The sequence below is a fragment of the Cyprinodon variegatus genome, unplaced genomic scaffold (genome assembly GCF_000732505.1).
Source record: "Cyprinodon variegatus isolate N-32 unplaced genomic scaffold, C_variegatus-1.0 Scaffold590, whole genome shotgun sequence".
In the NCBI taxonomy this organism is placed as follows: Eukaryota; Metazoa; Chordata; class Actinopteri; order Cyprinodontiformes; family Cyprinodontidae; genus Cyprinodon; species Cyprinodon variegatus.
The window spans coordinates 249,202-273,016 of NW_015151043.1; the positions used below are offsets into that span (position 1 = coordinate 249,202).

The following is a 23,815-nucleotide window of genomic DNA, read 5'->3' on the forward strand; positions in this document are numbered from 1 at the left end:
TGGTAATGGCTGTATCTTTTTCTTACAGTGTTCAGTGAAAATATCGCAACTCATCGCGATGCATCGCAATATTTCAAGTATCGTGATGCATAAGGATTGAATCGCATCGTGGCATGTGAATCGTGATTCGAATCGAATCATGACTTCTTTGCTAATACCCACCCCTAGTTTCAAGTCACAAAGCTCTGGTTGTGGAAAACCTACAGAGTTAGTATACATGTTTCCAGAGAATTGGGACCCAGTTATATGGGGGTACAAGGTTAGAACTAAATTATTTCCAGCTAAAATAAGTAAAACAAAACAGGAAAAGTATAATAATAGCTATTTCTAGATGCATCTCATCACATCAAAGATCTGAATGAGCTTACCCTTTAGACTGGCCATTGGCTCGGTTCTCAAAGAATTTAATCTCTAGTAGATCTGAAATGCCTATTGACCGAATAGCTTCTGTCAGATCTTCATCTGTCGTCCACTGCAACACAAAAGACAATGTCATCAACATAGCGGGACTAATTTAAAAGAGCATTGAATGCTTGAAGCTTTTAAACCAGTCAGAGGCGTTTCATTTGATGGAGCCTTCACTGTTTCTTACCCATGTCAGGTTTCCTATGTATAGGGCAATCCGTTTGCCTGTGTAGGAGTATGCAGCATTAGACGGGGTACTCTTCCCACCTTCCGTGTTTCCTGGGGCAGGGAGCGAGTCCAGGTAGTCACGGTCTTCAGGGGCATCTCCATTGTTGGCCGTGGGGGATATTACATCATCGTATAAATCAATCTGCTCGTGAGGTGGATACTCTGGTTCCTGTTATAGAAAGACAATCACTCAATTAAACAAGTGAAACAAGGAGAGAAATTCTGCAGACATATAAGCCTTAGATGAAAAAAAAAATCTGTATGCATATATCCATATTTCAATTGACCAAAGTTGAATAAGCACATACGTGTATAATAAACTATTAGTCAATTACCAAACGAGGTGGGAGCATAACAAACTACATGAGTCCCTTTTTTATTATTATTATTTTTAAATTCAACATCTTATCCAAACAGAACAACAATACAACTTTTGAAATTTGCATCCTAAAAACATTAAGAAATGTCCACCAAACTAATTTGCCTTAATTTTGAATAATAAGAAAATAGAGCTGTGTGATATGAGGAAAACATGAGGTCGTCCTGCTTTTGATAAATATCACTGGCTTCAAAATTTATTTAGTCTTTAATAGGAAGCTAATCAAATTAAACCAACATTTATTTATTATAGATTTTAAAAAACTACAAAGATATTTCTGAGTGCAGTTCCTACATTGTCTTAACCTGACAACATCTGGGCGGAGCGAGACATGCATCTGGCTGTTGTCAGGTTAACATTGTCTGGCACTTATAACTAGTCCTATAGTCTTCATAATAAAACGTCTACCTTCTCTATTATATATATATATATATATATTATAAATTTATATAATATCAATACCCTACATAAAAAAAACTAATTAATCACAAACGCCCCATTATTTCATTTTAATATGTGATAAACTGCAAATATATGCACCCACTTAAAAAAATAATTTTATTAGGTAAGCTTATTATAGGTATTTTAAGTTTATCTATAAGTATTTTACAACACAGGAGGAAAATGATGTGTAGATGACGCCTAAACAATCTGTTTTCTCCCAACATTGAGTTTATGTTAACTTTTCTGGTCGCACACAGGAAGAAGTAAACAAAAGAGCGTGGCTATGAAAGAATGCGCGAGGATAAGCTCATTAGAAAATAAATTTGAGTTTTAATTTACTCAATGGAAAGGGAATCACTTGGTAATAAGTGCGGTGTTTCCTACAATCGTTTAACTAACTAAACATAATTAGATTTCCGCTCAAACAAATCAGCACTTTCACTAAACAGCTGGTTTGAGAGAAAGGCACGAAGCTAGATTGCTAGCTAGCTAGCTACTAGCTAGCAAAGGAAACTGCGTTTGTTTGGCTAGTGTTAGCTTTAATCGCGGGAACTGTGTCGAGGTCTGATGTGCTCTGCACAATAAAGCCCATGATATCCACTAACATATATGGTACTTTGACCAAAATAACAATTTATTTAAAGTTAACATCTTTGCAAAAACATGCAAATCGACAACTTTATGTCACATGAAGCGCTGTTGAAGATCTGCAGGCTTGCAGCATGGCGAAAGAGGCCTAACTACGAGATAAGCAACTTCGACTATATTTCTTTCACGGTATCATGAAAATATGATTATCATACAGGAAATACACAATTGCAGAAAAAACTGGGGTGATTTAGTAGTAAGTACCTGGCTAAATTCCTCCTCTACGTCGGCGTAAATGTCGATGTGATCCACACCGTCCGCCATTTTCCTCGAATCCTTCCGCCTGGCGGTGCAGCTGCGGAACTGCAGCCCAGCAGAAACAATGGAAACGCCCCCACTCCGTCTTTCTTCTTCTTCGTGGTGTATATTGGCGGGTGGCAAAAAGTTTATCAACGCATTACCGCCACTTAGTGGTAATAAATGTGAACCAATGAATAAAAAGACAAACGAAAACACAACAAAAGCTGTATCGAAAACATAGCTTTTTGGGTCATCCTGAGATAAGCCAATAAGATCTAGTTTTATTTTCAAAACTTTTAATTTATTAGTTAATCCTGATTGACTTAGACAAGTCTAATTCTGACATTTCAAAGTGAAAAGTGAAAAAAAAAAAAAAACCCTGTTCCCAGCATTTCATTACCACGAATAAGAGTCTGTTTATTTCATTAGGCCCAAGTCTAAGTCATACATTTTAACATTAAAGATTGTCACCTTCCCACCTGTTTCTTTCTGTTGTTTTATTTTCCTTTTGATATTGTGAAACAACTTTTCTTCACCCTTTTGCCTTGGCCACCTTCCTTTCTCTTCTCTTATTACGTTTACCAATCTGACTTTTGTCAATTTTAGCAAAAACAAACTTATATCTTATTTTTGGAATCTTTGTGTATACATGTATAATCATAATATCCATCAATCCTCTCCCTATTATTCCATCATGGTCTTTGTGGTGCATATTTCCAGCAGTCTATGGGCGAAATACATATACAGTTTAGAAATATATCAACCATAATTATGTATTTTGCAGATAGACATAATCATAATATTGGTTGATATTTTCCTGAACTGTATATGCATTTAAAATAGAATACATTGCAGACTTAAGAAGCATTCATGGGGGACCTTATGACATATGTTTAACTGATCCAGACGGATCTCATTGGCTTCTCAAATGTACTTTTTCCCAACAAAGTTTAAGCCCATCTAGTCTTAGATGGTCATATCTTTTCCTGTAAGTTTGTCTAGCGGTTCAATTAGAACTGATCACTTCTGAAGTGGGGTGGCATTTCTTCCATGTCAACCTGTTATTTTAAAAGCAACTGTGCACATACATTTAGTCTGATACTGGGTATTGATTAACTTGTGGAGGTCTGCTGCAGAATTACAAACTCTACACCTATAACACAAAATCTGACCTAATTAAGCTAGTTTAAATGTTTTTTAAGGAATTCCTGCGAGCTCCTGAGAGGAAACACTCACCAGTGGCTGTTTTAGCTTAACACATGCAAAAAGACAGAAAAACAAAAGTGAAAATACTGTTTATCTAAATAAATAATTTAATAGTTCCACCTAAAATAATAACATCATGAATAGAAAAGGTTAATTTCTAAAGTTATTATATATATTGACAAAAACTATTAATTGAATATTTGGTCTTTTGATTACCTTAGATTCAATTGAACTAAACTTAAGGCTCCTAAACTTGGTATATGTGTCAAAGAGAGCCCTAAGGGTGCTTTTTAAAGTTTTTTATTATTATTATTTTGTGATAAAATGTGCAGGAACTCTGATGTTAGAAATATAAATCAAAGGAGCTGGATGTCTTGCATACAGTATGATTCAGTAGGACTCCTTAAATTCACGGTCTCAAGAGTCACCACCTGTAGCTTATTAAAAGATTATACACTTGGAATAATTTACATCTATATGGTTTTATTTAGTAAATCAAATGCAAATTACCTTTTATGTGATCCTGTCTTTAGATTAAAGCTAAATTGTGAATATTTTTCTCTGCATGTCCATAATTTTGCAGTGACATTCATTTTACTGAGGGCTAAATTGCCACTGTAAAACATAGTTTAACAATGTTGAAACATTTAACCTACAAAACAGACATTAGACAATAAATTTAATCACAGAGTAAAAGACCACCTTTCTAAAACAGAACTACGCCGTTAATCCAGTAAAAGGCCCAGCGGTGGTGAAAAAGCTTAAGATTTAAAAACACAGATTTAACAATTATTAAAATAGTTTGTTTAAAAAAATAAATATAAAGTCTGATTTTACATCTCCTTGTTTTATGCCCTAGGAAAAATACCTGACATATTTAGTGATTCCACATAATAGAAAAATAATTCAGCTTTAGTCTCTAAGATGTAGGAACTCTAGAAAAACTACAGAGGGCGCCAGAGTGTGGGGAATATCTGCAGCTAGGCAGTGTTAACATTTCTAATAACTGTCTGTATTAGTGTCAGGCCATGCTCTGCCTGTCACTGTCTTCGCTCTGTGTCGAGTCCCCTGAGCAATGGTGCGCGAAGTCCAGAAAGATCCCTTCTTGTTCCTGCTCTGAGTCCAGAGACTCTGTGTTCTGGTCCGCTGTCATCTCCGTGCTGGAGGCCGGACTGGGCCCCGAACTCGTGTCTTGTGCAAGCAGTTTAGAAGAAGAGGGCGAGTCAAACAACTCCAGTGAGCCAGAACAAATAGCGTCCTCACTTGGGGAAGGCTCGGGAAGGATGCTGGGGGAGGGCTGCTGGGGTTTAAGCAGGTGGGGCAACGCGGGGCTGTGGTTGTCTCTGTGCTGGAGGTCTTGACTGGATCTTAAAGTGTCTGAACAAACAGTTACAAAAGCTATGTTATAATCAGAGCATTTTTTGTCGCTACTTTAATGTAAAGTGCCTCAAAAAGACATACTGGAGCATATTGTGGAAAGTACATGATTGTTAAATATTTTCACAACAAAAAGGAAGAAAAATGGCAAAGCTAAACAGCCAATATGTCAGGGATGAACTTGGTGAAGTTTTAAAGTGATGCCCTAAACTGTGAACAGTACGTTGTGATGGTTTATCACATCAAATCCAGCAGAAAGTACATTAAAGTTTGTTGTTTTAATGGGAAAATGTGGCAAAGCTCAAGGGGTGTGTCTGCTTTTATGCAAGGCGCAGTAAAATTAAAAGTTGAAGCCTCTGGTTTACCTGTGAGAGCAGCAGAGGTGGTAGAAGATATGGAGGAGTTGGAGGGGCTGATTTTTTCAGAAATCCTGACGACGGATTTAATCAGCGAGCTACTCTCCTCCATGCAAGACGACATCTCACAGACGGAGTGGCGTCTGATGCCCGTGCTGCCGCCAGAGGACGTGTCTATGTCGTACTCCACGACAGGCGTCAGCATGGGAACGTTATAGCTCTTAGAGCGAACCACGGGATTCTTCACAGTGGGAGAGCCATTTGATTTGGGAGCTCTGGAGTACTGCAGCTTCTTTTCTACAGAGGAAGAAACAGATTTAGACATTTTGTAGAACATGAAACACAATAGATGAGAGCAGAGAAGGACAGACATACCTAACAAGCAGGATGAGCAGTGCAAATTAGAGGATTCGTCTCTGGAGTATAAACCATGAGTCCCGAGGTAGGGAGAGACCACTTTCTGGATGAGAGACTCCAGACGGAGGTAGTCATCTGTTACACCTTTGGATTCGTGGACTCCCTGGATCAAAGGCACAGAAATAAAATATAAAGAGAGAAATCAGATTTTCTCAGGATTAAAAAAAAATTGATAAAAATTAGGTATTGTTGGAAAGATAAAGGTCAATTCTGCACAGAGTGATTAAAAGAAATCTGGCAAAGAAATGAAATTTGGTATGTTGACAGAGACATTTCTGAGACTGATCCAAAATAAGTCAAATTAGATTAAAAAAAAACCAAAGGAATTGTTAGAATTAAAGGGAGGCTCAGATAAAATGGAGAAATTGTAGGAAGAGACATCTCATGAAAAAAGTGACAAAATATGTCAAAATGGTAAAGAACAAAGACAGTAAATTACATATTTTTAGGAGTGAAGCCATTAATTGCTTTAATATAAGTAGAAATTAATGCAACTTTTTGGATGCTTTAAAAACAATAAAATAAGCAAACAAATTTATTCTGTGTGTTTAAGGAACTTAGTAAACTGAAGCTGTTTCTGTCCTCAGATGTCAATAATATAATGAAAACTATTGGAGGCGCTGAGACAGAAGGTCTGTCATGTAAAGCTGGCTTTCATTGCAGAAGCCAACCTGGTTTCTATACTCTAAATCACGTGCTGCTGCTTGAAACCAGCCCAGAACCAGACCACACGAGCAGAGCTCACTTCAGTCAACTGCTGCCACATCGTCCTAAAGAATAAAATGAGGATTAATAATTCACCACTGAATATAAACAGGCTGCATGTCCGTCCTATTTTTTTTTTTACTGTCTTTTTTTAAAAGTAAACATAACAGGATTAAAGCGTGTGTTTAGTTAAAGCATCCGCTGCTCTGTCTGAAGGCCTGTGGCCTCCATCTCTGAGTGGGATTTAAGTAAATGAGTCACTACATTTTTAACCCAGACACAGACAGACACAAGCCTCTGCTAGATGCACAGAGAGCAAAAAAGGAAACATGGAGGGAAATACTGAAAGTCAAACAGGTTAACATATCCCATGTTTAGTTACTGATTATTTGAGCCCACCACAGATAAATAACCATTAACTGTTGCCGAAGCTGTTATAGTAGAGGGCAAAAGCTTAAAAAGCTACCAAGGTAAAAAATTAATTATTACCTTTTATTGGTTGATAATGGATAAAATAAATCAATTCAGCTTGGAGTTGAGAAAACACGTTTCAAAGCGAATGAAACAGAAGAATTGAATAACAGAAGCATTCCTATCTAGGTGTCCAGAACTGGGATGACAACACACTGATAAAGAAGATGATCTATAAACAATCAATAGGATAAAGGAGAGCCAGGAGAGGGATTCTGCACAATGGAAGCTATCCCTGAACTATCAGGTTCAGGTCACTGTATTAATAATCAAAATCAGACTTTCTTTGCAGTGAGATGAGAAACGAAAAATAACGACTACCTCTGTTTTACACAGAGACTATAAAAAAAAAAAAAACCCAAAGCAGAACCAAAAATACATATTTTAAAAAGCACTGAGTAGTCAAGTCTCCACTGGTCAGGACACATCTGGACGAACTGAAACCATCCATCCATTTTCTTACACGCTTTATCCCAAGTGGTGCATATCTCCAGCTGTCTACGGCGAGAGGCGGGGTACACCCTGGACAGGTCACCAGTCCATCGCAGGGACTGGCAAACAACCATTCACACACTCACTCACACCAAAGGAGAATTAAGAGAATCCAAATAACCTAACAGTCATGTTTTTGGACTGTGGGAGGAAGCCGGAGTACCCGGAGAGAACCCACGCATGCTCAGGGAGAACATGCAAACTCCATGCAGAAACCCAGAACCTTCTTGCTGCAAGGCAGCAGTGCTACCCACTGCTCCACTGAGCAGCAAACTGAAGCCAAATCTTTATATCAATAGGGACAAAAAATATAGATAGATCCAGATGCACCTGTTCCATATAGTCTACTAATTGTGGAGAGTCTGTATCTTATTTCATGCAGTACCCAAGCTGTTTTTGTAATGCTGTGTTCTGTATTTTGGCACTAAAAAGATGATCAGAAAGACGACAGTCCTGTAACCTGGTGAGAGGAACATGGTGGTCCGAACTAGAAAGTTTGTTGTGTTAGTAAGAACCATCAGAAGATTGTTAGAGCAACTAGTAGTAAGTAATCTAATCAAATAAAACTAACATTGATTTCGGCAATGTAACAATAAGTTTCAGTTTAAGTACTTAAATAGTTCAAGTACTTTTGAACTAATCTATTATTATAGATTATGGAGGTTTTTCCTCTATGTTTCTAAGCAGCAGGTTGCACAAGAAATTAAAGGATGATAACAGATGCTGCTCTCTTTAAAGTTATTGCTTTTAAAGCAGGTTGTCTCTGGTTCCTACTGAATAGAGTTAGCACTAACTATAGAACCTCAATCGGCCATCTTCTGTGATTCAGCTTTACAAACCTTTTAGCATGCAATGCAAGCTGTCCTGGTCATTGCATGTTAATGAGCAGTTCAGCCAGAAGGGGTGGGGGGTTTCCCTTTTATATTGTATACCCTTTGGCTTTAAAGGGAATTACCCAGCAGTTGTTTTAGAAAAAGCCCCCAATTCTAAAGATATAAAATCATACTTGACAGCTACTAGTGTAAAATGACAGCTTGTAGCATATAGACTATAGGCGACAACCTTTGTGAGGAATTGTTTCCTTAGGCTGAAGATATTCCTAAAATAATTCAGCTGAAGCCTTTCAGGATCCAATCTGAGCTTCTTTGTTATTTTTTATCCCCTTTTCCTCAAAAACCTTTAAAAATATGAAAATATGCATTTCAGGTTTGCTGTGGAATCTGTTAACTTGAACAAAATGTGTTTATGGTTATTTTTAGTTTAGTTTACAAGAGATAAAAGCTTATATATATATATATATATATATATATATATATATATATATATATATTTTTTTTTTTTTTTTTTTTTTTTTTTTTTTTTTTTTTTTTTTTTTTTTTTTTTTTTTTTTTTTACTTTATTTCTATTCATTTTTAAACATACAAGTTCACATAATCAAACCCCAGGGGTAGGGCAGGTGGTATGCAGTCATACTAAGAAGCATAACAATTCTACAGACATTTTACTATATGTATTCTCCAAAAATAGACAGAGAGAAAAACTCCCAGGTGTCTGTCCAAGTAATATGAATTCACAAAAATGTACTGTTACACACCTTTGGCAATAAAATAATCCCATCTTTCCCAGAGTCTCTCTCCTTTTTCCTTCTTGAGCCGTAATGTAAAAGTCAGCATTTCCATATCGTGGATCAGTTTTATAATATTCACCAGAAGCTTCAGAGTAGGGGGTCTGGGCTGGAGCCAACATTTAGTAATCGCTTTCTTGCTTGCAATCATAAATATCTTCAACAGGTGTGTGTCTCCATTACTGAGTCCCTCAGAAGGTATTTCGAGGTACATAGCAGAAATGGTTATACCCATAATTTCATAGATTAATCGATTAACGTCCGTCCAGAAGATCTTCAGCTCTGGACAGTCCCTAAACATATGAAAATGACCCGCAGAGACCACACCGCATCCCCCCCAGCAAGAGGACTGTGATCCACCCAGTCTGGATCTCTGCTTTGGCGTAATAAAAAACCAAATTAGATTCTTCCAGCAGAAATCGCGCCATGTTAAAGAATTTGTGGTGGACAGTGTGTTCCTCCAAATCTGCATCCAATCCTCAGGTGAAATGATTACATCTGCTTCCTTTTCCCATCCTTGTCTGATATAATCAGCTGAGTTCCTATTCATAGATGTTAGGTTTCTGTAAAGTTTGACGATGATGCCTTTTGTATTTTGACAAAAGCATATTTAAAGTCAGCGGTACAGCTTAATAAAGAAGGTATCTGTTTAGCGCAGGGAAAATGTACTTATGTTAGCTTTGGATCAATGCTCTGCAGCTGGAACATTGATCTGAAAGCATGGCTTCTTCCTTCTGGGTTTTCAGTTAAAAGAAGTCAGCGGAGCAGGCCCATACCATCAGAGTACCACCACCATGCTTACCTGAAACAACACTTTTACACCTGATATGACAGCACATAAAACATAAAAACGTATACTTTTGTCTCATCAGGGAATATTTTCCGTAAAGCGATTACAGATGTGAGACGGTCTTTAATTTCTTGTTGTTTTTAGCATTGGAGCTCATCCACTGATGCTTACCATAACAACATAAGGGCTTATGTATTTCCTTGATATATTTCCATAAAATGCATAAAATAAACTGAATCAGAATAGACAGCCATAAATAATAAATGTAGTACGGAGTTTTTAGGAACTTGTACTAATATCTGTAAATCACTTTAAGGTGCAAACCCACACTGAAAAACCACAATCAAGTGCAAATTAAAGAAAAGATACCAAATGTAAGACAACATAGAGCAAATGCACAACCCTGACTTAAAAATTGAATAAAAAAAAAAAACTATATTTAGAGTAAGATCCTTCCGTGTACAAAAAAAGCGATCATGAAAATGCAGCTACTTTTAAGTGCAGGAATATTTAATGGTCTCCCTCATCACACATATGAGTCAAAGGTCTAATACACTCATGCTGTTTTCCTGTTCTTGTGGGGATGTTATTGGTTTAGTGTAAACACGGAGAATTCACATCAGGGAGGGTGCAGAGGGGACCAACTGGTCATGGGAAGACAGCTCTACTGTATGTTCACACTGAATTACTTCCTTTGAGATCTGTTTCAAAGAAAAACATTTGCCCTTGTCCTTTAACCCCTGCTCCTCTTCTCCAGAAGATTGTTTATTCTCCTTCTGCTCCCCAAACAGCTTAAGCTTTTTCAGAATGCGGGTAAACAGAGGGAAAAAGAATATAAAATAGAAGAAGAAAGAAGATACCTGTAGTATCATCAGCATTTGGACGATGGATGGGGGGACTCTGGCTCGGGGTCGAGACAGAGCCTCATCCAGTTTTAGGTTGAGGGTGATTATGTTTCTGAAGTGGAGGAGAGCAAGTTGGCGCACCGATGGCTCCTTTCCCTGTTTAAACAAACAAACAAAATATTAACACAATGAAGCTATCAGCAAGGTATTAGTGAGGATGGCTAAGGATTTTCATACCTGCACGGGGTAGAAGATGGCCTGCAGCATGGAGAGAACATCGCAGAAGAAGAAATCCCAGGTTTCAGCCAGAGAGTCCAACAGCTTCTGACCTTGGATGGAACCAGGATGATAATTGTGCAACAAAAAAAATCACATCAAGACAATAAAATCAGTTCGGTTTTGTATATGTTTAACATTTTACTCTGGAGCCTGTGACAGATTTGCAGCATTTGGTTCCTCATTACCCCCTAAGTTAAGTAGTGGAAGCATCATGCTGTGGGTCTGCATTTGGAAGATGTATAGTGCTAAACACAGGATAATATTATAAAGAAATATCTTTTAGGGGTTGGAAAGTCCCTGATACTGAAGAAAAAGAAACCAAATAAGACATAAAACCAGATTTAGAATGGCAATGTTTAGATCAAAGCGTGGTCCAGATGTAGATCCATTTGAGGATACGTGCAAATACTTTAAAATCCCCTTTTTTAGATGGTTTCAGGTATTCTGACTAAGTTTGCACTATTTCTATAGAAGAATGCTTGAACATTTCTCTGTATGTGTGTAAAGCTGGAAGAGAAAAACCACAAAAAGATTTAAAATTGTGATGACAGAAAAAGACGGTTGTGTTGCTCTGTCACGTAAAATTCCAACGAAATACAAAGAAATGTGGCAGTGATAAAAAAAGCAAAAAAAAGTTATGAATAGATCTGCAAAGTGCAGCATCCCTTCACCTGCCTACATAAATTGACTTCTGGGCACCTTGGGTACAGTCAGAACAATAGATCTGTAGGTTTCTGTGGTTTGGCTTATCCTAAATTTCTCACCATCTAGACGTGATGGTGACGTAAAGGATCGCTTCCTGTCTTGTTTCTGTGACTACAGCACTAAGAGTCACAGTCAGTGTGTGCTCCTCTGAAAGTGTGAGTCTTCTATCTTCCTACATTGTTTTACATTACGCAGAAACAGAGGGAACAGGATCATTTTGTCTTACTTTCCTCGTCTATTTGAAGTATTTGAAGTGAGTCAGTGTTTGGAGTCAGAAAATGACCTTCACTTGAATTCACCAAGGAGAGATAAAGCAATCCCAGTTCAGACTAATGGTTAACTCATGATGTAAACGCGGCATCTGGGATTGTAGTCAATAATTATTTTCCCTGCCAGTCGTATCTGAGACCAAACCAGATAAAATAGTGATGTCGGAGTTTCTTAGAAATTAATGAGCGTGACCAGGAACAATGCTAATCAAAGCAGGGAGCCAGATGTCTTATGATGGAAAAGCATTTCTAAAGAATTTATTTCAAAAGAGATTATCTCTTTTATGCATATTTTTAACCTGGGTCTCTACAAATGATGCAAACAATCAAAATCTAGACAGGTTTTCTTATCAAAAGAAAATAATAAAGTCTTGTTTTTTTTTGTTTTTTTAAGTGGGGCTAAAAACTTAAACTAATTTAAATAATCCACTCTTTTCTTCCTTTGAAAGACTTCACCTAAACCACTTTGTTTTAAAATCTGTTAACATTCAGAAACCTAAAAAGTGAACAATATCCCACAAACTTTAAAATGATGTCATGTGGTACTGTTAAAAATTACCATTCCACTTACAATTGTTTAGTTTTGGATAACCAAAAATAATTTTATATCAGATAAAATGACAAAAAAAACCCTAAAAGTAGTTTTTTAAATACTTTATGATGAAAGCTGTCCAAACCAACTAGATTTGTGACTTACCTGTTAATAATCAAATATTTTTGCTAGCTAAGTTTGTTTTTAATAATTTCACAGAGGTCAAATGACTGTTGGCTGCGAGCTCTAATCATCAACGTTAAAAGAAATAAAAGATAAATAAAAGAAATAAAAGATAATAAAAAATAATGTGTAGTCTCATTTTCTGAAATAAGTGACTTTTTTGTATGTTTCTTTTTTACTTTTCAACACCTACACAGTAAATGGTAAAATGGTAAATGGCATGTACTTATATAGCGCCTTTATTAAAGACAGGAGACTTGACCAAAGCGCTTTACACTACATTCATTCACACACACACTCACACACTGATGGTGGCAAGCTACACAGTGGAATGCATCACCTGTGAAACTTATTCCAGATCAAATATGAGTTCCAAAAAGGTTAAAAAACAAAAAATCCATTGGACTTTGTTTCCATGTATGAAGACGTTTCGCTTCCCATCCAGGAAGCTTTTTCAATTCAAAATGGATCAAATATGATCAAATATGAGCCAATAAAAACGCTAAAACAGCTTTAATTGTCTAACAGGTAACAAGGTCTAAGAACTGATTAAAACTTTACCACTGCACATACGCCCAGTTTATTTAGTAAGTCTAAAATTAACCTTACTATGAAGCTTTCTATGAGCTAAAGGAGACATTTCTGATCAAATCTGTGACCTCACCATCTGTAAACATCATGACTTGCCAGTCAAATGATGAAAGAGACAGTAGGTGAAAGAGGTGAAACTGAACTTTCTGTGGGTATCCTTTCCATGATGCCAGTCACTGAAATCTATCAGCTGCAAATGCAACCACTTTGTGTTTTAAGACACCAAAAGACTCTTGGTCTACAGTCATTGGAACTCGTTTTAAAAACTTTTTAAAGTTTAAAACAATTAAAAATAAATGACACAACATTTGAGGATGGTGTTATTTGGTTTGGTGAAGGTGCAGAACCTCTCCAGCTATAAGTTATGCATACCTTCATAGAAGCGTATCTTGTCCCTCAGTATGACCATGCCTTTGGTGAGGAGCTGATTCTGCAGGTACTCGGTGAAGAAGGAGCCCAGCTCTGTCTTCAGCAGCTGCCTATGAAACACAGAGAGACGAGGTTGTTTAAAGCATGAAGTGACGCACACACATCACCGGTTGGTCTTTAGATGGAAAATGAAGCAGATGGAGACGGGTTCGCTGAGTAAACTGCTGTGTTTAAATAGCAGACGTCTCAGGAAATTAGCAGCGATGTGCGCTCTGTGTTCAGGAGATACGGCCACATCTGAAAAAAGATTTTACCTCTGGCAAATAGAGAACATGAGGCCCTGGAGATAAATATGGCTGCTCGGCTCTTTACATGTGAAACCACTTTTCAACCGGTTACATAGTACAGAAACCCTAACAAAAACATTCATTCAACATCTGTTTAAATGTTTTTCCTGTACTGTAGATGGTTTTTATGTGAAATACTAAAATTGAAATAGCTTGTTTTTATGCTACCATCACTGTTATTATCCAATACTACTTTATTTATAAAGCACTTTAAAATTTCTCAAAGGACCAAAGTGCTGCAAAGCGTAACAACATAAAACATTACAAGACACAAAAAAATAAAAGCATAAAATCAATATTATAAAACCTATAATAAAATAAAAATAGTTTAAAATTATTTATCACAGGCCAAAATAAACATTTAACATAGTTTTGAAAGCCAAGGCAAAAAGATGAGTTTAAAATCAGACAGAAAGGTAGACTTTTTAATCCGCACTGGAAGCCGCCACACAGAAAAACGACTACGCTTCCGTTTAGCTTTAGGCATCTCAAGAAGCAGCTGATAGGCTGACCTGAGTGAACTGGACGGTGTATGAAGGTGCAGCATCTCAGAAAGATAAGATGGAGCAAGAGTGACTGCATGGAGTGAGAGAGTGACTTAAAAACAAATAAAAAAACTTTAAAATGAATCCTAAAATGTACAGGGAGCCAGTGTAGAGAGACTAAAATGGGAGCTCATATTTAAAAGACGTGCATTTTGCACTCTTTCTTTGAGCGATGTTGGAGGAACTATCCCTTATCAGTCAGGATGGTGAGTTCATGGTGATTTGTTACTGAAACTAAACAGTGTAAATATTTCAAAAAAGAAAAGCAGCTGCAGCCTACACATTTTTAAGTGTGTGGAAGGAAACTGGATCATAAAAAAGATTAAATGTTGAAGTAATGAATTATGAAATACGTTTAAAACAAATAAATTAAACACTGCATTAAGCATTGATTTGTGGATTCTGATGTCAAACCTGAGCCGCATATCTCTGCAGCTCCTCCAGAGTTAGTACTACATGAAAATTTGTAATGTTTTTCTACAGTTGTATTTATTTATTTATCTTTTTTGTCAGCTCTGATGCAGAAGAACACAGATAAATTGAATATAAATTTAAAGTAGACTCCTTTAAGAATTAGCTGATATGTAAAGGTAATTTTTTGCAGAGGATTTCATTTAGAGGATCAGAGCAGAGAAGGATTGTTTCAAATTCTTTTAACTCAGAATGATAGGATGACATTTGGATCAATTTTCAATAAAAAAAATAAAAAAAACTCATCTACGTACCTGTAGGTTTATGTTAGGAAGCTGTTTGTGTGCTTTAATATTTACACCACACAGTTTTGAAAGCCCTGTCCAAACATCCCTCAGGTACACTGAAAGTAAGCAGCAATGACCCATTTGTAACCTTAACCTGTCCTTTCCTATCTGATCAAATAATCATAAGGTGTTCCTTATTCAGGTCAAGCAGCTGTTGCCATGCATGTGCAGGTCTGAGAATGAGGGCGACTCTTACAACTCACAGTTTAGGACAACAATATGATTTTGTTACATAACTTAAATAAGAAAAAAGCTGAAATTTAAAAAAGTCCAGTATGCTTATGACAGCTAGCTTACCTGACACCTTCATTTAAAGTATAGAGTTCATTTACTCCCAGCTCCTTCTTCTGGAAAACTGAGATCACTGCGTTTTGGATGCTGAAGAAACACAAAATGAAATAATTTAAAAGACAAACAATTAAAATGCATTAAATTATTATGCAATGTTATTTTAGTGCTTTCATATCAAAAAGTATGAATGAATTTGTGAGGGATACGTCTGAAATGTGAAGAGCAAACATGATGAATAGCTGATGCACTGACCTGTTCCAGGTGGCGTTGGCACCGGCCCTCCTCTGCTGAGTCTCTTTGCTCCTCCCGCCCTCCTCTGACAGCCCCCCAGCTGTCCCTCCCTTCTCCCCAGCCCCTGAAGAACATTTGGCTTGCGAGAGGTCGGTGAGGCTGGAGGACGAGCCGGTGCCCAACCGCAGTTTGTTGTGAAGGCTCCTTGAGATCCAGCAGGAAGGAAGAGAAAAACATGCATTTATAGACACAAGTTGGCACAAAACGATAGATTAGATTGAAGGCAGACACCATTATTAAATGTTAACAATGATATCAGACCACTGATCTTTTTGGGGAAACAATGAGGTAAGGAATCAAAGAATCATCCAGGCAATGAAGCATATTACACTTGTTAAAAATCAAAGCTTATACTGGTTCGATTTTACTAAACTAATTTCTAAAATAACAGGATGGTTACCTTTTCTCCCATGTTTACGTGGTTAAAATATTCATAGACGGGTAAAAGCAAGTTAATTTCAGTTACCCCAACTGAAGGACAAACAGATAAATAAAGAGGACAAAGAAATTATCTTAGAAGTTTGGAGCAAAGCAGTGTGTTGAAAAAAAGAAGAAGAGAAAGCCATGTCTAATTCTGTGCAAGGCATTGCAGGACTATAAACAGAAGTTTTTTCTATAAACAAAAATATTCCCACCATCTTCTGCTGGCACAAACATGATGTTATACTTACTGAAGCACATAAAAGGGTATCGCATAGCCCCACTCCATGTGTGTGAGTCACAGTAATCTGGATGGAAGCAGCGCGTCTGCCTCCCTGTTCCCAGCTTTACTCTTCCTGACCCGTTCTACCTCTCCGTGTCTCTGTCCCTTCGCCGGTCTGTGTCAGCTCGCCGGCCATGTGACCATGAGAGCTTTTGTACCAGGCGAACAAAGGAACCCTTTGAGGTTCAAAGAGGGAGGGAAGAGTTTAAAGGTGACGCGTTTCCCTCCATCTTTTTCTCTTACCATTTCAGTTTGAGATGAAAGCAGAGGGTTATGGTTAGTGTCCAGTATGAAGGATAGTCCAGAGTTTTCAAAAAGTACTTTCCCGTGTGGTATTTCCTCAGTGTGAAGCCTGAGATTCTCAATAAAGTCAACCATGCCTTCACTAAATAAAAGGAACAAAACTATAGCACTCCCCCTCCCCTACCTGTTGCTTTACACTGACACTTTTTAAACTTTAACAACAATTTCTTTTCATCACCAGAAAGATAAATTAGTCATTAGGAAATATTTCCATAAAATAATCAAGGGGGTTCTAAACACATTCCAGGTTATAATCTGTTTTACGAAAACAAACAATGTTTGAGAATAAAGCTTCTAAGCTTTATGAAATACTTCACCACAAAACTCTAACTTAAACTACAATAAGATTGTGCAGCTACACCACTGAAAAAGAGTCACTATTTTGGATCGATCATACTTTAAAACAGAAATTTCAGATGCTTATATAGAAGAATTGGCAAGAAACTGACTGGAAATAGCAAAACAATCCCAATTCTCAAATCAGTTTTTATACTTTGTTTTATAACGGAAATCAAATTAATTTGCAGGAATATCATTACATTGGATCCACATAAATAATTCAGTCACTTAGCTCAGCTCACTGCAAATCTCAAAAATATCTAAAAAAAAAAGTGCTTTAGAGTCACACTTATAGCCATGCTTTAATTAAGAAATCTTTCAAGCTTAGACAATAAATAGATAATGACTCTTAAAATAAGCACAGAGTCACTATCACAGTCTAGACATGTTATCTGAGCTGAGGAGGAAAGTGTCCTTTTCTGGATTTGAAAAAGGCAAAGAGCTCTGATATGAGCAGGAAGTGAAACACATCTGAATTTTTGGCCCCTATTCTGCACAGGAAGGCTGCAGTCTAATCACCGAACAAAGGAAGAAGAAGAGTGAAAGCACGAATGAGGTCATCTAGGAATGCATGTGCATTAATGTACAGTATTGAGAGTCTTTGTGTATCTGTAAGGGACACAGACAGTAGGAGCTGAGGTGAAACTGAAGGGCAGTGTTTGCTAAGGAGCGTGTTTGTGGTCTTACCTCCTAAATGAGCCCTCTCGCTCCATGTTAGCCGCGGCAGATGGCTAACAACCACTGGGAACCGGCAACCAATAAGGCAGCATCTAAATAAACATGGAAAAAGGACATGATTGTGTTCAGATTTGCAGAGAGCACGCATTAGTGATGATGCATGGTGCAAATTTCCCTCACAGAGACACATCTAACAACATGCAGCATTAACAACATGCAGCATTCTAATCAAATTACAGTAAAGTGGTTGAGAAGGACATTTGATCCTGCTACAAACTCAGATGCCCCCTGTTTGCTCGCGCACAGCAAAACAGATAAGAGTGGCACATACATTTCAGACAAACCAAGCTAGGTAAAGGCTTTCTGGCCCCTTACCATACAAGACTAGCTCTTTTTTTATGACAAGCCCCCAAAGTCTGCGTGACGTCGTGTGAACCGCTACACTGCTTCAGATGTGGCTTTGGAAGTTTGGCTGCAAAGCATGCAACCAAGCAGAGCTTCAGTAGAGACCTCAGAGCTTTAAGAGAAGGGAGTTGTGGGTGTGACCTGTCTGGTGAAGCTGAGGTCAAGATTGAGGGCGATTAGAGTCTGTTTATATGAAAACTGTTGTGTGTTTTCTATTATCTTGTCCTAAACTCTTCATGTTTCACTATGCAACACATAGCGATATCTAATGAAGAACTTTTGCTCTAAGCTACTTGGGAAGATCAGATTTGTTTAGAATTTGCGATAAAAATGTGATTAACTAAGTCGCATGTTTTATATGTGCAAAAGACTGGTAGGTTATTTTAAAGAACACGTAATCACAGGGGGACATGTACTGAATCTGGCAACCATATTAAAGATAAGAAGCATTTATGGTCAGGCATTCCTTTTGGTTTAATGATAGGATCTTCAGCTGGTTTTAGATAAGAGCTTTTACTGCTCAGGTCTTCAGGTTAAAGTTTAAGCAGGAACAGCAGGTGTTTCCTGCTTTTTCACATTAAAAATAACAACCTCAATGGATTCTGTTGGCATTTTATGCAATGAATCAATACAAGGAAGGGTATAACTGTAGAGTTAAAAGAAAACAGTGCATCCTTTTCAAATATCTTTACTAAAAAAAACTATTATAAAACAGTATCCAAAACTTTTGCATCTAACTTTATATTCAGTTTGGCACAACAGCAAAAGTAACAAGAGATGGTGGTCCGGTATTTAGAGCAGCAGCCAAGAGCTGCAGGGATCCACAGCAAAGCGTGTGGTAGCCTGTGCTTTGGTCAGAGGAGACCAATCTGAACTGTTTGGCCTCACTCCTTAATGTTATAAGTAGTTATTAAAATTAAACGCACCAATCTAAGAAGTAGAAACACGGTGGTGGCAGCATTAATATTAGAATAAGTTACATTACTAATATTATATTATAGATGTTACATGAATATACTTGATGAAGGTGTATTTTTATTTTTTATGCAAGGCCATTGAAAATGAACACCCATAATATGCTTCAACACACACACCCATACTTGTTCTGCCATCATAGTGAGGACCATGTGTTTACTCCCATTGACTTCCATTGATTTTCAACCTTTTCTATGTCCTAACCCTCAATCTAACCAGTAGCACATTAAACTTCTAAATCCTGAACACCTATACTTTGTAAAAGGGTTGTGGGAGGAGGACTTGGAGGTGGTGCCTTCACAAGAAATAAAAAAAAAATACATAAATCTTCTATCTGCGCTAGACATGCTCTCATCCAATTTAAAGTGGTACATCGTGTCTATTATACTAAAGCTAGATTGGCTAAAACGTATGATGGAATAACTGCAACTTGTGATAGATGCCAGCAGTCTGAAGCCGACCTTGTACATATGTTTTGGTTTTGCCCCTCATTATGTAGTTACTGGTCAGATATGTTTGCCATTTTGTCAGAAGTACTGGGTGAAAAAATCAAACCCAATGCACTTACTGCGATATTTGTGATCCCCCCTCTCCTTAGGGACATATACTTTGGCTTCCTTTGCAAAAGCGAAAAAAGATGTTCTTGCTTTTGCCACTCTACTGGTGAGACGACTGATTGTTGTGAACTGGAAATCTTCTGTACCACCTTCACACATCCATTGGATTAAGGACATCCTCTATTTTATAAAACTACAAAAAATCAGACTGTCTATGATGGGCAGAAGTGGAATGTTTATGAATCTTTGGGGACAATTACTTGAATATGTCAACAAGTCTGATATCACACTTATTCCTGAACCCAATGCTTACGGGGGACATGCTGAACATGATTATTAGTATGCTATGTCTGGCTGTGGCTATGTCTATATAATTATGCCTTGTATTTAGCATTGGCTGTTTGATGGGTAGGTTTTTTTTCTTGTTTGTCTTTGTATGAGGGGCGTTCAATAAGTAATGCCCCTGACGCACTTCCAGATGTTTGATCCAGCTGAAATTTTGCATATGACGTTATTTAAATCTCTATAGATTAAGTAGAAAATTACAGCTCTGATCTATTGGTGGACTCTGACTTACAGGTGTTTGAACTGAGCAAAGTCTGAAATGGAGCCTGTTGAGTGTCGAGCAGGGATCCAGTTTTTCTATTTGAAAGGACTCACCCTGGAAAGATGATATTAAAGTAACTTACAGCGATGATGCCCGTTATATGACCTTGCAAAATGTTTTACAAGGTTATATTATGGGACATTATCACGATAAGTTACTTTCATTTGATCAAAAGTCTCCCTTTTAAATGCAAAAACTCAGACTTGACTCAGTTTTAACACCAGCAAATGAGAAACCACAATTAGTTCAGAGCTGTAATTTGCTATTCAATCTATAGAGATTTAAAATACTTCAAATGCAAAATTTCAGCTTGATCAAACATCTGGAAGTGGGCCAGAGGCATTACTTATGGAACGCCCCTCATATATTTCCTTAGCAAAAAGTAGTATACTTGAAGTAAATTCTATTAAGAATACTTAAGTATAAGTTTAGAAAGTATACCGAACAATGTACTTTATGTGAACTAAATTGGGGCAGTTTTTAAGTTTACTAAAGTATACTTAAAGTATACTTTAGTAAACAATAAAATAAACAATAATATAGTCAAGTACACTTGACTATACTATTGTTAAGTATATGAAATATAGTTCAGAATAAGTAAACTCTAAGTGCACTGCCTGATTTTAAGTATGAAATTAGTGCACTTTTAGTATACTTGAATATACTACTTTTTGCTAAGGGTTAGTCTGTTTTGGTTTGTATGTGTGGGGGTTGATTGACTGTACAAACTGTACATTTATGTGAAATATTGTCTGAGATCATTTTGCTTAATAAACAAAGTTAAAAAACAAACAGAATATCCTCTCTTTGCAACAACTTGTCCTCAATTTGAAGGTGAAATTGGAAAAATTGTCCTCAAACCGAGGGCTAGACAGGTACACACACACACACTCTCTCTACCATTCTACAGGCTGGAGCCCAATAGGGAAATTATAACCCAGCACCAGACATGCTCTAAAATAAAGTCTCTGACTAGTAAGGGGTTTGTTGTTTGCTTTCCTAAGAGAAACCACAAGTTGGAGGTCCTGCTGTTAAAAAAAGAAAACCACTCATTTAAAATGACTATTCTGCTTTCCTTCAGGACTGACAGCGTCTATAATAGGCAGATACATGGCTTCACATTTTAAGCAAAATGTTTGACTTTAAGTCTTAATGGGAATGTTCCTTCAAATCGCATTCTAGTGACAAATAACCTTTCAAGTTCACATTGAATAGCTTTATACTCATTTCCCAACCCTTTTTTTGTGAATAATAAAAAAAAAAAAAGATATAGTACCTTCTGCGTTTCAACCCGCGCGTGAAAATGTCCCGCACGTTCCGCCGGTAAAAAAAAAAAAAAGAAGCTGCGTTAATGTTCTGAATCCGGCCGCGCGTGAGACACCGCGAGCTGTCAACCGAGCTCTCACTGCGCGCGAGCGAGGACAGCAGGGAGGAAGTAGAGAAGACGTCAAAATGAGAGCGCCGCGCGCGCGGGTGGGTAGGTGTGTATGCGCGTGAGTTTTTTTTTTTTTTTTTTGCTCCGGTGGGTTGAGATGGAGATGCAGTTATAAAAAAAAAAAATAAAGTCCACCCTCTTTCTGTCACACGTGTCAAGATCCTGGTCGCTTATTCAGATAATAATCACACCCTCGAATACTTTTTAATCAATTAATAACATAGAAGCTACTAAAAAGCATCTTTTGCAGCTCACTAGGAACTTTGCAGGATTTAATATTGTTATAGAGGAAAAGTCTTCTTTATGCTGAGGTTTGTGGGCGCCTATGTTTCTGTGCAGCTGACATTTGACACAGAATGTTGAAAAGCAAAGCAAGCCCACAGCATAAACCCTCCACCAGCGTGTTAAACAGTTGATATAAGGTGTTTAAGTTGAACTATTTTAAATGTCAAATTCTCTTTAAGAGAATTTGCAACAATCTCTCAAAAGCATTAGAGTATTTTGAAATAATTAGGTAATTAACACGCCTGAATATTCTGTCTGTATGAGAACAATTACCATAAATTTGCATTGTCCTAAAAACTTCTTCAGTAATTAATTCAGTGTTTGCAAACGAATAAGGACGAGCCTGCACAATGCAGCACCCTTATTTATAGTTTGAATTAAATGTTTGTACTGAAACAGTGTTTTGGTTTCCATCAAAAATGAAACTATTTAACAAGATTTGATAAAATTATTAAATTATAAGTTAACAGCTGCTATTACAGTACATTAATTCAAACATGCCTCATATCTGAGGTTCGAAATCATTAAAAGTGTGTGAACAGGTCTAAACTACCCTACACAATCAAACTTAAATGTTTAATAATAAATAAATTATAATCTTACCTTTGTACTTTCTAAATCTACCACATCAAATCCTCTAACCCTTCCTTTGGGCTGTTTTCCTGTAAAACATTTAAGGGAGTAATGTAATCTTGCTTAAACATTAATGAAATTTGTCTAACTTTTGTAGATCAGGTTATATATAACTTTCTCCTTAGCAGAAATACTGACCCAGATTCAACTTTAGGTTTGTTTCACAAGTAGAGACCCATAAACAGATTTAATTTTAAATGTTGCAATGGATGCGAAAAGCAGCACTAAAGCTCATGTTACCCTGAAGATTAAAGATTCTGAAAATAACCATTTAATTCAGAATATTACTGCCTCTAAATGCTGTCACCTCATGCATTGCTGAAAAACAGATTAAAAAAATGAGGAATAAGTGAAGAGAAGAAGCTGGCCATCAAAGTTTTCATGGGTTTATATGGTGATATGTTGCATGGCCTTAGTGTGTGGGCCTCTCAGCCGCCTCTGTATCTGATGTCAGATCAATGCATTAACCACAGAGCTCCAGCTCTCTGTGTTACAGCCAGAGAACTGCATGTGCAGAGGCGGCATGCGTTTCCAGCAGCTCTGCCTCTCGGCTACCAATTATTCATCCATTCCCCCTCATGTATGTAATAACCAACCTGTTTATAGCGGTAACACTGACCAATTGCTGTATCAAAGTTTCACGGTTCATTTTAAACCTCATACACAGATGTTTGACTGAAAGACCTGAAAGACACAGTTAGGCCATTACTAAGTGTGACATAAACATCCACATCTGGCCTACACACCATGTTTAGACACAGAAACAGTAGACATGTTATATACAACATCTCAGCCACCTTTAAAGCCCGAAAATAAGGAGTTTCTGGAGTTTCTTATGCGGTGATTGATTTGTGACATTTTCTCCGTTCTTAAAGCGTCATTATTACCATGACAAACTACTTGGATGTACTTGGCTAATCGACACTGATGATTATCTGTTCACTCTAAATGGGAATAAAACTGCTCTGCCTTTTATCACTGTGCTTTTCTGATATGGTTTATGGCCGTCCTTTCACAGATTTATTGCCTACTTTGAAGTCGAGTCTAACTAGGGCTCCTTGTAAAGTCTTTAAAAGCGTTTCTGTGTGAATGTGAACTAAAACCAGTT

At 37.2% G+C, this 23,815-nt stretch overlaps 2 protein-coding genes across 10 annotated transcripts in view; both read right to left on the reverse strand.

Moving 5' to 3' along the window:
• cpsf6 (cleavage and polyadenylation specific factor 6) overlaps nt 1–2,407 on the reverse strand; it is a 15,018-nt gene extending 12,611 nt beyond the window's left edge. For all 4 annotated transcript variants that reach the window (XM_015392428.1, XM_015392426.1, XM_015392427.1 and 1 more), the window contains exons 1-3: nt 2,309–2,407; nt 593–802; nt 369–472 (exon numbers count right to left, since the gene is read on the reverse strand). In XM_015392428.1, coding sequence (XP_015247914.1) covers nt 369–472; nt 593–802; nt 2,309–2,368 — 374 coding nt within the window. In that variant the 5' untranslated portion in view covers nt 2,369–2,407. The remainder of the gene's footprint in view (nt 1–368; nt 473–592; nt 803–2,308) is intronic.
• Nucleotides 2,408–3,751: 1,344 nt separating this feature from the next.
• On the reverse strand, nt 3,752–21,754 carry LOC107095985 (proline-rich protein 5-like). Of its 6 annotated transcripts, none has more exons than XM_015392407.1 (10): nt 21,631–21,754; nt 17,820–17,902; nt 15,749–15,931; nt 15,503–15,583; nt 13,559–13,665; nt 10,865–10,956; nt 10,643–10,783; nt 5,659–5,803; nt 5,293–5,580; nt 3,752–4,927 (listed from the first exon to the last, which is right to left on the reverse strand). In XM_015392407.1, exons 2-10 carry the CDS (start codon nt 17,843–17,845, stop codon nt 4,572–4,574), a joined length of 1,419 nt encoding a protein of 472 aa, XP_015247893.1. In that variant the 5' UTR covers nt 17,846–17,902; nt 21,631–21,754; the 3' UTR covers nt 3,752–4,571. The 6 variants fall into 6 exon arrangements, with proteins under 6 accessions (XP_015247893.1, XP_015247891.1, XP_015247894.1 ...); XM_015392405.1 differs by having other exon boundaries at nt 15,749–15,940; XM_015392408.1 differs by lacking the exon at nt 21,631–21,754 and adding an exon at nt 18,186–18,278.
• Between the last annotated feature and the right edge of the window lie 2,061 nt (nt 21,755–23,815).